The 17,368-nt window shown below is 41.1% G+C and overlaps 1 protein-coding gene across 1 annotated transcript in view; it reads left to right on the top strand.

Annotated features, from left to right (window-relative positions):
* The first annotated feature begins 14,787 nt into the window (after positions 1 to 14,787).
* COL6A3 (collagen type VI alpha 3 chain) overlaps positions 14,788 to 17,368 on the top strand; it is a 67,462-nt gene continuing 64,881 nt past the window's right edge. Inside the window, exons 1-2 of the mRNA XM_058533281.1 lie at positions 14,788 to 14,891; positions 16,418 to 17,035. Coding sequence (XP_058389264.1) covers positions 14,804 to 14,891; positions 16,418 to 17,035 — 706 coding nt within the window. The 5' untranslated portion in view covers positions 14,788 to 14,803. The remainder of the gene's footprint in view (positions 14,892 to 16,417; positions 17,036 to 17,368) is intronic.

Raw genomic sequence — 17,368 nt, 5'->3', positions numbered from 1 at the left:
TAGCTAAGGAAATCAAAGCCCCAAATGAATCAAATTTTAAAGCAGGGAAGCTTAAAAAAGTTCCTGCTAATTCAGACAGTGGTGAACTAGACAGGGGTGGTTGTCTTCATCCCCGCATTTCTAGATGCGGTTTCTCTCTTCTCCATGCAAAAATTCTGGGAGGTAATCCTACCCTTTAAAGAAGAGACGCTGACTTGTCCCCTCTAAACCGTGGATAATGACCGTCTCAAATTCAGCGAGCGCCCCAGCGTCCCGCTTCACAAACAGGGGATCTCTTCAGGAATTCATTATGTTAACTTTTGAAAACATACTTTTTAATTCCTTCTGGTCTCGTAGGTCTATTTTCGGAAGGAGATGAAATTTTGGGTTAACACGTTCATCCTGGTACTAGTCTTTTCCGAAAATGCTGTCAGTTTTCCTTCCTCTAGAGGGCAGAGTATCCCTCCGCGCTCCAGACAAAACTCCAAGTGGGGCTGAGGAGTCGCTCAGGGTGGGGTTTTGGGGTTTGCAGGGGGTGAATTGATGTATGCTCAGAGGAGCTCGTGGGTGACGTTAGGACTGACCTAGAGACAGTTTCAATACATTAAAAAAATGACTGTTTCTAATATCTGAAGTAGACGTAAATTTAGTTTTGTTTTTTTTCCCTGCTCAGGTATGAATGTACTGAGGCGAAATTACCCCTTGAAACGAGGCATTCTGCACTCTAAAATAATTGCATTACAAGGGCATTAAGCAAATTAGAACTTTTAAAGGAAAGATTATTCACATATCTAATAAGAAAAGTTTAAATTGACATTTAATTAATGTGGTGTTTCAGAACCAAAGCAAGTTTGCGTATTGATATCATGCTGTATCCGTGTAGAATTTTAGAACTGGAATGGATGTTATAATGAACTAATCTAGAAACTCCCCAACTTTTCATTACCTGCCCTTTGCTATTTTCTTCTAATAAGCAACTTGTTTGAACATATTTTTTAAAATCCACACAAACTAAATGTCCCATTTTAAATATTTGTTAAAAAAATACATGACTGACCCTCAGACTTAGGATTGTCAGCCTGAGATAGATAGACATTGTTAGGATCTGGAATTACAGAATTCCAGCTCAGAGCAAAGAAACCCGACCCTCTGCTTGGTCTGGGTGTTTTTTAAATTTATTTAAGCTTAATAAGCCCTATTAGGTTCCATGGCATGGAGCTTTGGGGTCTAGGGAGGGGACAAAAATGACTATAGGCCCTGCCCTCTGGTTGGCAAATATATGATTTCCATTTGGCTATTTGAAATATCAAAAAATTACTGTCTTAGTGGATGCCTTCTCCCCACCCTTTATACTTCATATGGAGAAAGGGAGCCCAGGGAGTTGAATTACTGGTCTGAGGTCACAGAGCTAGTGGTGGAAGGAAAACCAAGGTTTCCTGGGCTCTCCCTCACATGTCAAGGTTTTGACATCTGGGACCCCCTGGATCAAGAGGCTACAAGTCTTTAAGAGTGTATCTTAGTGGGTCATGTGAAGAAAGTCACTTCTTTCCATTGACCAGTCTTCTCTGGAGTGGCATATTTTAAGTTTATTTAGCAGAGAGGTAATCGTTGTTAAAAAAAATCTGGAAAGAAAAAGGAGAGAAGAAAAATAAGACAAATATGAGAAGTTCTGCCAAACCCTCTCCCAAAGGCAAACTGTTTGTCTTTAGTAGGGGGCTGGCTGCGTTCAGCGTAGAGTAAGCCTGCTGTTCTCCTGAATTTTAAGATGAAATACAGAGAAAGATTTGCGAGTTTGGAGGGGCCTAGGAAAAATACAATGGGAAATATTTCTGTAAAATCCCCCTGGTTTGTGCTATGCATTAGGTTTTCATGGACCCAGAGCGTGGAGAATTGGCCACTGGAAGAAAGAACTTGTGGTCACCTTAATTTCAAAATTAAAAATTGAACAGCAGCTGGAGATGACTCAGGTCTCGAGGGAAGCCCATTCCAGGAAACTGGTTTTTCTCTTCTGGAATCTTCATCAGTTGTGTTAGTGGCCCAGCGTCGGTACCTGGAGATAGAGCCAGCTCAGCTAAGCCCACAGATTGCCCTGACGTGCACCAGGGGGCTCTCTGTTACTTGTGGGGGCAGCAGGAAACCTATCACCCGTCAGAGCCTTGGATAACAGATGGAAGAAAGTCGCAGAACCACTGCCTGTTAGAGCGTCAGACAATTAGCCTTATTTTACTCATAAAATAAGTGAGGCTGGGAGAGATTAACTGACCATTTCTCATAGAGACAGTAACAAAGTAGAATTTTTCCAGGCTGTTTCACTAAATCCAGTGATGATGATATTTTATCAGATGTTTCAACTTAATTTTTTAAAAAGTCTCTATTTTAAATAATTTTCTCTTCTAGACTTGATCACGAATCAGACTAGAAAACAAACAAATGTTTAATTTTTCCTTACAATATGAGAACATTTTAGCTACTTCGTCTGAGTGATTCTGCAATGGAACACCATGGTTCTGGAGAGGCCAGTAGCCCCGAAGTCCGTGGCCAGGAAAGAAAGAGAGGAGGATGGCTGCCAGGCGCTAACCTGGGGCCAACAGCACCATGTGTCACGGGGCTGGAATGAAATGAGCGTTTGTGCAATTTCTTTTGAAGCATTTTCTAAGGCACTCTCTTCCTTCACATTAAATCTGAACTAGTCTCTGCCTAGTGTTTACAATTAGCAGTATAAATGGAGAAAATGCCTTGTCTGGCTGCCTTATCTTTAAGAGGGTAAAATGTTTTTTACATTTGCATGCTGGCGTCTAGTTTTTCCAGCTACAGCAGATATGGAACTTTCTGCTTCATGGTTATTTGCTTGGACCCAAAGAATATATCTTTAAATAAATTTCCTAGTATGGGGGCAGTTAATTTGGAGGTTCTTCAGGTTGCCTTTGTCGGGTAAGGAAGCTACCCGGCAACAGTGCTCAGCACGTCTTCCCACGTGACCTCATTCAGGGAGGAGGCTACATGAGAGGGGAGGTCTCAACCCTCTCTTTCTGTATGGATCTCTTCAAATCATGAGCTGCTGACCAGGTATTGTTTTACTTGCTTTTGCTGGGAAGAGAGGAGATCTTGAGTCGGCTCCTCAGTGTCTAACAAGGACGCCAGTAGGTGGCAGCAAGGCCAAGTCAACACACACCATCAGAAGAGTTAAAATTTTGCTATCACAGAAAACATGTTCAGAGCCTAGATCAAATAGATAATTAACTGTTTACAGACATGTGTGCGTGGCTGATATTTTCTTCTCCAGTGCGTTTTAATAGAATGGAAATGCAAGATTCAAGAAAATGGTAAAAAACCAGCTTCCCATGTATTTCTTTTTTTTTAATAATTTTATTTATTTATTTATTTTTTCCCCCAAAGCCCCAGTAGATAGCTGTATGTCATAGCTGCACATCCCTCTAGTTGCTGCATGTGGGATGCGGCCTCAGCGTGGCCAGAGAAGCGGCATGTCGGTGCGCACCCGGGGTTCCGAACCCAGGCCGCCAGCAGCGGAACGCACGCACTTAACCGCTAAGCCACAGGGCCGGCCCCCATGTATTTCTTTGGAGGGGTTTTCTTGGAGTTATTCTAAATCATTTGCTTGTGAGGATTCCACCACAGCTCTTTCAGACAGCCACAACACGTAAAATTCCATTCTCCTCTTTCCCTAACCAGAGGACCTAATAAATCCTCTCTTAGCTCCTCTCTGGGGACAGAAATGGGGACTCCTTTCCCAGGATTCAAGCAAGAAAGGGGAGAAGAGAAAGAAAAAGAGAAAGAACTAGGGCAGTGGCAAGCTCAAGACCCTTAGAGTTTACTGAAATGGGACTTTTCGTTTCACAGAGAGTAACAGCTCTCTCGCTGTGGTCCTCCACTATTTCTGCAGCTCCCATTTCAAACCAGACAGTTAGGCGTTAACAGAAGTCATAGAACTTGATAGGAGAACCAGCCTGATTTTAAAAAGCACTGTTAGGAGAAGACCAAACAAATGGCTTCAAAATGAGAGCTCTGGATGTATTTAAGCCTTTGTTTTAAAATGATTTCCTTGTGTGCATGTGTGTGTCTCTTTTTTAAAAAAGATTTCCAGACATGGAAAATGAAAAAGCTTTTGAGTAGACTTAATGAAAACTAATTTCATGGAGTTGCAAAATCTCTTGAGAAAGTCTTTGGACTATGACTGAATACAGTTTAAGTCAAAGGGCCGTGTAAAGCAACTTTTGTGCAAAGAGGTATCTTTTTAAGTTTCAAGTGGACAGTTATGAAAAGGAAAAAGGCACCTCAAATCCTTTTTAGAATGAGGCAGAATAAAAAAAATTACTAGTGCTAAATAGAAAGATATGAATGAACATTTCGTGACGTTCTATTGTTGAATCTGTTGCCTTTAGGACACAGCATCTATGACACAAAGCAGCAGCCCACCCTACCCAACCCGAGGGTCTCAAGCAGGCAGTTCTGACTTGTTTTTTGTATTTGAAAGAACAGCAGCAGACAAATGGATTCTGTTGACACAGAATCTGTGGTTTGTCACCACCAAATAAGTCTATTTTTTCTCCAAAAGACATGGGGAGTTTCCTCGAGACTTGGGCCAAATCTGGTTCAGAATCCTGGGGTTCTTCCTCTGGGCTTTGGATAGACAGACTTTGTTAGCACTCTGGTTAGGATTCTGGGTCTATCGCGTTTTATCTAAGTGGCTTTGAGTAAATCACTTGGCCTCACCTGGTTTCAGTTTCCCAGCTATAAAATGGGGGGAAAAGCCATTGGGTTGCTGGGAAGAGGGTATGAAATCTACCTGTGAGATAGGTGCCCAGTAAATATTGTTTGTGCTCTCTTGTTTCTCTTTCCTAGGGGAGGGAGGAAGGAAGGATTTGTCAGAGGATAATGAGGGGAGTTGCTGCCTCCTTCCCCCTTATTAAAATGGATGAGCTGGGTGACCATTTGGGGAGATATTTGGCATCTTTTATTTTTATTTTTTATAATTTTTATTTATTTATTTTTTCCCCCAAAGCCCCAGCAGATAGTTGTAGGTCATAGCTGCACATCCTTCTAGTTGCTGTATGTGGGACGCAGCCTCAGCATGGCTGGAGAAACGGTGCGTCGGTGCGCGCCCGGGATCGAACCTGGGCTGCCAGCAGCGGAGTGCACGCACTTAACCGCTAAGCCACGGGGCCGGCCCGATATTTGACATCTTTTAATTTTCAAAATGAAAATATTCTCCAAAATTTGCTGCCAGGAACTTCACTTTTAAAAATTGGGACTCCAAGACATGATAAACAATCGAACAGATTTAATCACAAACAAAAACATTAACAAATATTTAACAGCTGGGCTAGGAATCCTTGGGCCACATGATGGGCTCCTAAGCATGATGGCAGGAAAAGTGTGTGGAGTGTTCTTCCCACCTGGGAATTCAGCTCAACCAAAGCATGTGTGTTCATTAGTCATCACTGGAGCCTGGATAACTCATTATTCCACAGACATTATCTCTTGCCCTTCCTTTACAGAGTTGGTAGACCTCCTCTCCTCTGCCCTCCCCTCTTTGCTCCTCCTCCTCTCCTTTCCCCTCCCCTCCCCTCCATTCCCTTCTCCACACTTCCCCTCTCCTCAATTTCTGGATAGATTTTGGAAAAGATAATTCCTGTGCATTGTATATTTATTTGATTACTTTATGTCCCAAAGGGAAGCACTTCATTTAGTGAGTTGCTTTTTTAAAGATTGGAAAATAAAAATCTTGACATATAATTTTCAACCTATTTAAAATTCATTTTCTCCTTAGAAGTAAGTTAAGTAATGCCTCGGAAAGACGTTATAGATTTCATCCTATTATGATTTAGATTTTATTGAGCTCTATCAAAGAGTAGAAAATTATGTTGGAATTTCTCCACAGGGAGCCCATTCCATGTTTAATATATGACAGAAGCAGTGGATCTGACGCTGTATGAGACATAGGGATGGTTAAAATCTCTTAGCAAAAACTGCTCAGGGTGCAACTCACCTACGTTCTCTGTCAAGGTTGTCTGAGAGGCGTCTACAGCTCTTCCCATCCCACACTCAGCAGTGGTCAGACAGGTCTCAGATCATGTCTTGTTTTTTTCCCTGTGGATTACATAGTCCAGTGCTTTGCGATGAGGCTCTGTAACATTTTGCTGTAATTCTCAAACCAAAATACTACTTAAAATCCTGCATGGATCAAATATTTAAAACGATTGAACTGGATCCCCCAGAAGATTTGCATTAAAACTTTTGATTGAAGCAGTGGGGACTTTAGTGGGGCATTAGCATAGATGCCTTTTAGAATCACATATGGGAACATGGATCCTATACCCAGAAAAACACACATATACAGATACAATTTTGCATACATTTGTGTGAGGTTCACAGATCCTTTGAAATCTGTGGATCCCATATTAAAAAATTGTTCTCAACCAATTATAGTATTTCTGGTTGTTCTGGAAAGGACAGCCTATAATTCTGGAAGGAATTTCAGCAAAGTTAAATAAAGTGGACAATTGTCCCATCAAATAGTTTTCTAGTTGGATGCTTATTGCTGATAGAAAAATACGATGTTTAATTTTAATAGAAAGAATCAAGAATAGCACATGTACAATACACTTTTACATCATTCTAAAGTGTATATCATCAATTGATGGAGAACACCCACAAAAATCACAGACGTTGCATTTGATTTTGTTTTTTTTAAAGAAAAACTTGGGAATAAGTCTAGCAGAGTGTGAGGGAGGAAAGTATGGCTGGATGGAAAGATCTGGAAGATTCTTAGCGTAGAACATGGGTTTGAGGGATTTCTAGAGAGCAAATGGTACAATGCTGGGGTTATGGGTGTGGGAGGTCATCCTCAATGGAGACAGTAGACCAACCAGCCAAGCAATGGGTTTCTACACTGCCCATGGTGTGACTTGGGCACTGGCCAGGACATAACTAGGACTTGAGGATACTGTGGAACCAAAGATGCTTTTCTGTGTTATCTAGATCCATGTCTAACACATATTAACCATTTTAAGCCAATAAGATTGGACTGTGCTTTGGGAATGTTGCCATCATCACCACTTGCACTCACTTCATTGCAGCAAGAAATACATTCTCTTGATGATTGGCCTCCTGATCATCATTAGAACAGCATTTCCTTCTCTCTGTTGATACGTTTCCAAGAGAAAGTTGTATTGACAGGTGTTTCTGTTTTAGCTGCTGAGATTGTGTCTTCAAGCTCTCAGAATTTGAATCACGGGGTGGATTTGTTTCATCATAGGTGATACTTTTTGTTGACTTTCCTTGGAAATCCAAAGCCACAGCGGCTCTTGGAATCCTTTCCCTAGTTTATGGTTTTATTTTTCTCTAGCTCACTAATTTTTGGCAGGCCAGCCTAGGGCCCACCTCTGTCCTGCTCTTCCTCACGGCTGGGCCACAGGATTCGGACTCTACCTCCTCCCTCTGCACCTGACCTCAAGCAGAAGGGATTTAATGGCAAAGCCCCGGGACTGAGCTGCAGGTTTTCTTTGTGCCCATTTCACCCATGTCCTTGGGTGGAAGGCTCAATGAGGGGCTGCTCCTTTGTTCTCCTTGGCCCTCCATGCCATCTTGCTAAGTAGTCCATCTGGACGCTAGTCCCCTGCCTCATTCATGACAAATCCACTTCTCTAATTAGCCGGACAGACTTTTCTCTGCTATCAATCTCTAGATGGAAGGTTGAGAACATTAGACCAGTAGAACATCGGCTTTATTAGCAATAGGGGGAAATGGAATTCCTACATTGTACAATGGACGACCATGAATAAAATCACTGGGCCCGTGGAGCATCTATTGGAAGGAAGATCAAGCAAGCTTAGGGCTTAGCTGGAGCTGATTTCATAGCTCAGATTATACCAGCGGGGGCAGAAAGAACATTTGCACTAGATCTCAATGTTTACCTCAGATTCTTCTTCACTTTGGTGAGACTCAAGTCTTCTTCCCCAAACCTTAACATTTTGCTGCCATATACTACTTTTCTTCTTCCTTTCCAAATATTATTTAGGAGCAAGGACAAATATTGTGCTATTTAGTTTTAGGGGCACATACACATGCTTTAAGAATATGTTTAGGGGCCGGCCCAGTGGCACAAGTGGTTAAGTGCATGCGCTCCACTGCGGTGGCCTGCGTTTCAGCGGTTCGGATCCTGGGTGCACACCAATGCACCGCTTGGCAAGCCATGCTGTGGCAGCATCCCATATAAAGTAGAGGAAGATGGGCATGGATGTTAGCCCAGGGCCAGTCTTCCTCAGCAAAAAGAGGAGGCTTGGGGGGCCGGCCCGGTGGCGCAAGCGGTTAAGTGCGCGCGCTCCGCTGCGGCGGCCCGGGGTTCGCTGGTTCGGATCCCGGGCGCGCACCGACGCACTGCTTGGTAAGCCATGCTGTGGCGGCGTCCCATATAAAGTGGAGGAAGATAGGCACCGATGTTAGCCCAGGGCCGTCTTCCTCAGCAAAAAAAAAAAAAAAGAGGAGGATTGGCGGATGTTAGCTCAGGGCTGATCTCCTCACAAAAAAAAAAAAAAAGAGGAGGCTTGGCAGATGTTAGCTCAGGGCCGATCTTCCTCCCCCCCGCCAAAAAAAAAGAAGATGTTTAGTTGCACTGTTTTCCCATTTTAGCTCTTAAATGCTATCACACTGCAAAAAAGAGATGCCACATTTATATCATTCCTGTTAAACCAATGGCTGGATTTTGGGGGTACATAGTTACCCATACTTTTAAAAACCATGAGTGATTTTTCCTGTCCCTTTTTTTTTGTTGTGGTAAAACACATACAATGTCAAATTTACCATCTTAACCATTTTTAAGTGAATAGTACAGTAGTGTTAATTATATGCACCTTGTTGTGCAACAGATCTCTAGAACTTATTTGTTTTGCAAAACTGAAACTCTGTACCCATTGAATAAGAACTCCCCATTTCTCCCTCCCCCTGTCCCCCTGGCAACCACCATTCCATTTTCCATTTCTAATAGTTTGACTATTTCAGATACCTCATATAATTAGAATTATGAAGTATGTGTCTTTTGTGACTGGCTTATTTCACTTATCATAATGTCCTCAAAGTTCATCCATGTTGTAGCCTATGAGACAATTACCTTCCTTTTTAAGGCTGAATAATATTCCATTGTATGGATACATCACATTTCCTTTATTCATTCATTCATTGATGGACATTTAGGTTGTTTCCACCTATTAGCTATTGTGAATAAGGCTGCAATAAACTTGAGTGTGTATATATCTCTTTGAAATCCTATTTTCAATTATTTTGTATATATACCCAGAGGTGGGATTGCTGGGTTATATGGTAATTCTATTTTTAATTTTTTGAGGAACATCCATGCTGTTTTCTATAGTGGCTGTACCATTTTACATTCCCACTGACAATACACAAGGGTTCCAATTCCCCTGCATTCTCATCAACACTTGCTGTTTTCTGTTTTTTTCTTCTTGGATAGTGGCCATCCTAATGGGTGTGAGTTGATATCTCATTATGGTTTTGACTTGCATTTCTCTGATGGTTAGTGATATTGAGCATCTTTTCATATGCTTGTTGCCATTAGTATATCTTCTTTGGAGAAATGTCTACTTAAATCCTTTACCCATTTTTAATGAGATTACTTGTTTTTTTTTTGTTGTTGAGTTGTGGGAGTTATTTGTATATTCTGGATATTAACCCCTTAGCAGATATATAGTTTGCAAATATTTTCTCCCATTGCGTTAGGTTGTCTTTTCACTCTGTTGATTGTTTCCTTTGCTGCATGGAAGTTTTTAAGTTTGATGTAGTCTCATTTGTCCATTCTTGCTTTTGTTGCCTGTGCTTTTATTGTCATATCCAAGAAATCATTGCAAATACAATATCATGAAGTTTTCCCACTTTATTTTCTTTTAGGAGTTTTATAGTGTCAGACCTTATTTTTAGATCTTTAATCCATTTTTAGTGTTTGAGTTAGGTTTTTTTTTTTTTTTTTTTTGGTGAGGAAGGTTAGCCCTGAGCTAACACCTGTTGCCAATCCTCCTCTTTTTGCTGAGGAAGATTGGCCCTGGTCTAACATCTGTGCCCATCTTCCTCTACTTTATGTGGGGCGCCACCACAGCATGGCTTGATGAGTGGTGTGCAGGTCCACGCCTGGGATCCAAGCCTGTGGACCCTGGGCTGCCAAAGCAGAGCATGCAAACTCAACCACTATGCCACTGGGCCAGCCCCTGAGTTAGTTTTTAAATGTGTCAGCTAAGGGTCCAGCTTCATTCTTTTGCATGTGGATATACAGTTTTTCCAGCACCATTTGTTGAAGAGACTATCCTTTCTTCATTGTGTAGCCTTGGCACCCTTATCAAATATCATTTGACCATACATGAGGGTTTATTTCTGAGAGCTCTGTTTTATTCCACTGTCTATATGTCTTTATTTAAGTACCATACTGTTTTAATTACTGTAGCTTTGTAGTATGTTTTGAAATCAGGAAATGTGAGTTCTCAGCTTTGTTTTTCTTTCTCAAGGTTTCTTTGGTTTTTCTGGGTCCTTTCAAATTCCATATGAATTTTAGAGTTTTTTTTTCTATTTCCACAAAAAATACCATTGGAATTTTGATAGGGATTGCATTGAATCTGTAGATTGCTTGGATAGTATGCATATTTTAACAATAGTAAGTCTTCCAATCCATGAACATGGGATGTCTTTCCGTTTATTTTTGTCTTCTTTAATTTCTTTCAGAAATGTTTTGCAGATTTCAATGTATAAGTCTTTCACCTCTCTGGTTAAGTTTATTCCTAAGTATTTTGCTCTTTTTATGCTATTGTAAATGCAATTGTTTTCTTAATTTCCTTTTCAGATTGTTCATTGTTAGTGTATAGAAATCCAACTGAGTTTTGTGTGTTGATTTTGTATACTGCAACTTTGCTGAAGTTGTTTATTAGTCCTAACAGGTTTTTTAAGCGGAATCTTTAGAGTTTTCTACATATAGGTTCATGTCATCTCCAAACACACTTAATTTAACTTCTTTCTTTCTAATTTGGATGCCTTTTATTTTTCTTGCCTAATTGCTCTGTCCAGGACTTCCAATACTATATTGAATAGATGTGGTGAGAGAAGGCATCCTTGCCTTGTTCCTGATCTTAAAAGGAAAGCTTTCAATTTTTTCACTATTGAGTATGATGTTACCTGTGAGCTTTTCATATATGGCCTTTATTATATTGAGGTAATTTCCTTCTATTCCTACTTTGTTAAGTATTTTTGTCAGGAAAGCATGTTGAATTTTGTAAAATGCTTTTTTTCTGCATCAATTGACCTGATCATATGGGTTTGGTCCTTCACTCTGTTAATGTGGCATTATGACATCGATTGATTTTTGTATGTTGAACCATACTTGAATTCCAGGAATAAATCCCACTTGGTAATATATAATATTTTTAATATGATGTTGAATTCAGTTTGCTAGTATTTAGTTGAGAATTTTTACATCAATATTCTTCAGGTATATTGGTCTGTAGTTTTCTTTTCTTGTAGTATCTTTGTCTGATTTTGGTATCAGGGTAATGCTGGCCTTACAAAATGAAAGTATGAAAGTATTCCCTCCTCTTCAATTTTTTGGAAGTGTTTGAGAGGGATTGGTGTTATTCTTCTTTAAGTGTTTGGTAAAACTCTCCAGTGAAGCCATCTGGTCCTGGGCTTTTTTGGGAGGTTTTTGATTACTGATTCAATCTCCTTACTCATTATAGGTCTATTCAGATTTTTAATTTCTTCATGATTCAGTCTGGAAATGGTATGTTTCTAGAAATTTACCCATTTCTTCTAGGTTATCCAATTCATTGGTGTATTCCTGCCCTCACTTCTTCCAGGTTTCATGAAGTCTTGTCAGCATTCTCTTCTCAGTAGTGATGATATTTCACAAGCCATTTCACATGGCTGATTTGCTCTCATTTCTCCTTGCCTCTCTCAGCAAAGACTCAAATCATTTGTGAGGTGGAGGTTATAAAACCAATTTAGAAGCATTTGGACTTTTAGGATTGTAAGATAGAAAAAAAAAATCTCATTTGAATATCTGCCATATACTTGAAAACCAGAGATAGATGTTTTTGATTGTCATTTACACTGATGCTGAATGTCTTTTCATGTTGTAATTCACTACAAGTCCTTATTTTTAACCTTCAAACCCTAACAATGAGCTATAAATGAGGATATAAATGAGATAACACAATCTCTATAGATTAAACCTATTTAGATTTCTTAAACCAAATAGGATTTCCCCCTTAATTGTAGTCTATACTATTTTCCAATATAAAATAGTACTTCCTGAAACTAAGCACAAGAAAAAATACCCAATAATATTAATTAGCACCCTGAAAGTTTATGTTGATGTCAGTATTGGCTCTGGCCCCTCCCCAGAGCCTCTTTGGAGAAACTTTGATCATCTACACATTTGAACCCTCTTACTTGGTCACTGGGAGGTGGTGAGATCTGCCATCAAGGGACATGGATTCCCACTTGTAGTTCATGGTGTCCAAAGGAACAGACATCCACAAACCCCCTGGCCTGGGTTGGGTAGAGACCTGGGCAGGTGGAGATGCCTTTAGCTAGTGCTTTAGAGCAGCAAGGACTTAACAAAATCAGACATCGGAATGAATAGCCCACTGCTCCTAAAATGTGCAACTTGTTTCACTGGATGTGAACAGTTGTTACTGAAGACAGATTTTGTGAAACATATGTTTGGGAAATTCTGGGTTAAATAAAGTGCAACAGGTTTCTTTACTTTGTTTTTTTACTTCTCAGAGCTATTATATGTTCATGTATATTGTAACCATCCCAGAAGGGACAGTTTAGCGCTTCCCAAACTCTATTGCTCATGGAAACCCTTCCTTTTTTCCCCTAGAATGTTTCATGAGTGTTCTATGGAATACACTTTGGGAAATGCTGGAAAAACCTACCTTGGAAGAAAATGGTAGTTAGAATTCACTTATTATCCATTCTGTGTCTGGCCTTTAACAAGCAGCCGGCTACACAATCCTCACAGGAAACTGGCAAGAGAGGTATTATTATTATTGCTCCCATGTTTGAGATGAGGAAACTGAGGCTTAAAGCAATTAAATGACCTGCCCAAGGTAGGGTATGGTGGATCCAGGACCCAGCACCTTGTCTTTCTCCAACATCATTGGATCCTTGTTTGATTTCTAAAAAGCTCCAAATTCAGGCTATTGAACTTGATTGATAAGTCATCATGGAGTATAAAAAATGTTTTTCTTCTTATCCTCTCCTCTTATTAACCTTCAGAGTGATGAGTGCCATTTGAGTGCCAAGGTGTCCCTTAATAGCTGTGTGACTTGGGCCCATTACTGTCTGATCCCCAATTTCTTCATTGTAAGCATGAGGATTAGCATCTACCTGGAAGGATAATGCAAAGATAAATGAGATAAATTATGAAAAATGGCTCTTGACACATATCAGGAGCTGAATAACTTTTGAAGAAAAAAATCTAATATAAAGAATTATTAAATAGCAGCAAAGGGGTTGTCCACTAAAGGACAAAGGAACATGAGGTCCAGGACATCAAAACCAGCAGTTTTATAACGCTCTAGCCAATTTCTTTTGGCAATGTTCCTCTCCTCTAACATTGTCACCCAAGTCCCTGGCCAGGGACCCCTGACCAGTCTGGGTAAGTGTATAAGAGTCGCCGGTATACACACCCAGCTGCAGCCAGGAGCAGCTCCGTGATTTGCGGGCCCAGTGCAAAATGAAAATGAAGGGCCCTGATCCGAAAGTTATTAAAAATTTCAATATAGGTACAGGAAAGCATTAAACCAAGTGTGGGGCCCTTCTGAGCATGGGGTCCTGTGGGACTGCACAGGTCACATACCTATGACCTAAGAAAAAGTTGGAGGGAACCAGAGCCTTGGGTCAAGAGGAGGAGAAAAGAGGTGCTGTCCTGGTAAAAGGACTTCAGCCCAGAAAGAGAACACCTAGGCCAGCTCTCTGAGGAGTTTTAAGGAGGCCTCAGCCCCCAAACTGATATCATTGGATTGGAGATTGGAGAATGAAGAGGCTGACATGAAGGTTTCGTGGGGGTGGGTACTTTCTGGTTTGGGGTGGGGAGAGAGTGCTGTTTGCAGGGAAAAGGTCTTGTGACACAGCCTTCTGAGCCCATCTGAACACTAGCCCGGCTGGTGGAGGTCCTGTTTGCAGCCACCAGCTGGCACGTGGGTGAGGGAGACCATGCAACAAGGCAGTTAGCCCTCAGGCCTAGCTTCACAGTCTTGCTAATTCAACATCCCTAGGCTTGTTCCATTCTTAGGTTGGGGATTGGCACACAGCAGGTTTTTGTTGGAGCAAAAGTGCTCAATATTAACAGAGAATGGCGAGATGCAAAATGGTCCCAGCTGCTGTGGTTGTGTTTGCACACGCTGTGCTTTGGGCAAAGCCTCCTTGCTCCCTGAAGCTGAAGCTGTCCTGTGGGATTCCTCCAATTGTGATTCACGAAGTTGAGCTGGGCCTGGCAAACCTGCAGCTTTCATGCCTATGAGCCGCTTACTCCCGACCCCTTCCCGTTCTGCCATTGGTTTAGTGACACCCTATTGTTGCCCACCTCGATTTGAGAGGAAAAAGGTTCAGTTGCACAGTTTTTAGCAAGGGTCAAAGTAGTACAAACACTAGGTTCAAAGATTCTCGTTTAGTCAAAACGATGTTTCATAGGAGAGATAAATTCTTGATTCATTAATTAGTGATCTGAGAGTCAAAAATCGATCATCCTCCTTTGCCCTGTTCTCTCTTGCAGGTTTGCACTTGGTGCTTAGACAAATTCAAAATGAGGAAACATCGACATTTGCCCTTAGTGGCCATCTTTTGCCTCTTTCTCTCAGGCTTTCCCTTCACTCGCGCCCAACAACAAGCAGGTAAGATCCAGAAACGTCTCTTAATGTCGTTAAAAGGAACAGAGTTCTCTGATTTTAGACCTTAGACGTCATGAGCTTGATATGGACTTAGATATGCTTTTAAGAGATAGCTGAGCCATTTATTACAGGATGTTCATGCAGTTTATAGATCTTTTCAGATTCTTTTTATCCAGTGAGAGATGGCTTATTTTTTTCTAAAACTCAGGTTTGATATCTTGGACTTGGTTTGCATGTGGTTTGTTTTTACATTGGGTGTGAACAGAATGTTTGTATCACAAATATTTTCCCATCTGAAGAGCTCTTCCACATTTCTGGCATTGGTTGGTCTCTGAGCACATACAATCAGGAGAAGGTAACTATTGAGAGGAAAATTTATTTTCTCTGAAAACAAACAAAGATCACCCTCTCTCTCTCTAACTCTGGACACAGAAAGACATTTTTCATCTAGAATCATCAAAACATCAGTTTCCCAAAACTGTTTAAAAAATCGATCCTGATTAACCCTATCAAGAATTTGCTTGCAGAGTTTTCGAAAAGTGATAAATGCTTCATGCATTATGAGCTCAGAAGGGTTGACTTGGGTCCCTTTCCTCCCCTGGGGAGCTGGGCCTCTGACATATTCTCCCGCCAGACCCGTAGTTCTTAGAAGGTGGGGAGCTGAACGCCATCTCAATGGAAGGAGAGCACTGGTTGGGGCGTTTGGGCAGCCCGAGGTAAGCAGAGCCCAGGAGACTGCTGTGTACAGCTAGCCTGGCCCACAGCTGCAGAAGGACATTTCCCAGCCACTGACAGCCTGGTGCTCTGAGCCTCCTGCTTTTACTTTTGAGGGAGAACTGGATTCATCTTTGAAAGAGATAAATAATGTTCCACATCTATGAAGGCTTTCCTGGCTCTGAAAAATATGCAGTAACTAGTTAGGGTATCTTTCTTCATGCTAAAAAGTCTGAAAAAAATGAGACTTTGTCCTTCTTTACATTTATACAAGTTTTCTTCACTTAAAGAAGACATATTTATTACATTTATTTTTTCCTTGTAAATTACACAAAGCATGGGATGTTAGTTCATGTAAAACAGTAGTAGTTTTCACTATTCCTTCCTGTCAAGGCCCAGTTTCAGACCTAAAACTGAAGAATGATTTCATAAAATGATAGTTGGTTATCTGTGATAGGATATCCTTCCAGTCTGATCAGGTGGGTCTTGGGGCTCAAACTGCCAAAAAGAATCAAGCTTGAGTTAAAGGACACCCCAGGGGATGTTTTTTTCCCATCTGGGGCTTCTACTGGTTCATGTATGGTGGTCATTGCATATGGAACTTGGGTCAATGACTGGGCACCAGCAGCTCTTGAGTCCATGTGTCCAGGTCCCTGCTTCTCAGGTAAGTCAGCCTACCTACCTGTATTGCTAGTGAGGTGCACATTATTTAGTAACAGCATAGTATAAACTGAATTAGCTTAGGAAGGCTTTGCACTGATAGGAAATAATTGCTTGAACAGGAGAAAAATCTAAACCAATGTCTTTTTTTAAAGATGTCAAAAGTGGTGCCGCTGCCGATATAATATTTCTAGTGGATTCCTCTTGGAGCATTGGAAAGGAACATTTCCAACTTGTTCGAGAGTTTCTGTATGATGTTATAAAATCTTTAGCTGTGGGAGAAAATGATTTCCATTTTGCTCTGGTCCAGTTCAACGGCAACCCACATACCGAGTTCCTGTTAAATACGTATCGTACTAAACAAGAAGTCCTCTCTCATATTTCCAACATGTCTTATATTGGGGGAAGCAATCAGACTGGAAAAGGATTAGAATACGTAATGCAAAATCACCTCACTCAGGCTGCTGGAAGCCGGGCCAGTGATGGAGTCCCTCAGGTTATCGTAGTGTTAACCGATGGACACTCGGAGAACGGCCTTGCTCTGCCTACAGCGGAACTTAAGTCTGCTGATGTTAACGTGTTTGCAATTGGAGTTGAGGATGCAGATGAAGGAGCGTTAAAAGAAATAGCAAGTGAACCGCTCAATATGCATGTTTTCAACCTAGAGAATTTTACCTCACTTCATGACATAGTAGGAAACTTAGTGTCCTGTGTGCATTCATCCGTGACTCCAGAAAGGGCTGGAGACACAGGGACCCTTAAAGACATCACAGGTAATGGCGACCTCGCCAAGCTGCTGCCTGCCTTGCTATTCTTTGGAGATAAGCTTGGCAACTGCTAGCATTAAAGCTATATTATGGCTAAAAGATGGCGGGTGGATAGGGAAGAGATGACTATTCACAGGTTTAAAAACAAAGGTTTGGATATTCTCTGTAGTCTCCTTCTAAAATAGAGCATTCACCTACAGCTGAGAGGAGTTCTTTGTTTTTGAAGCAATTAGTATTCTAACTCTAAAAAAACACATTCTGATATTATGATCCCACAAGAGTTGTTTCTACCTTCCTTGAAAAGAAAGCCTCAGCGTGGCTAGGTAGGCATCTGACAAA

The sequence above is a fragment of the Diceros bicornis genome, chromosome 37 (genome assembly GCF_020826845.1).
Source record: "Diceros bicornis minor isolate mBicDic1 chromosome 37, mDicBic1.mat.cur, whole genome shotgun sequence".
NCBI classification, from domain to species: Eukaryota; Metazoa; Chordata; class Mammalia; order Perissodactyla; family Rhinocerotidae; genus Diceros; species Diceros bicornis.
Note: the sequence above shows the minus strand (reverse complement) of the source record. Positions and strands in the feature narration are given on the sequence as shown.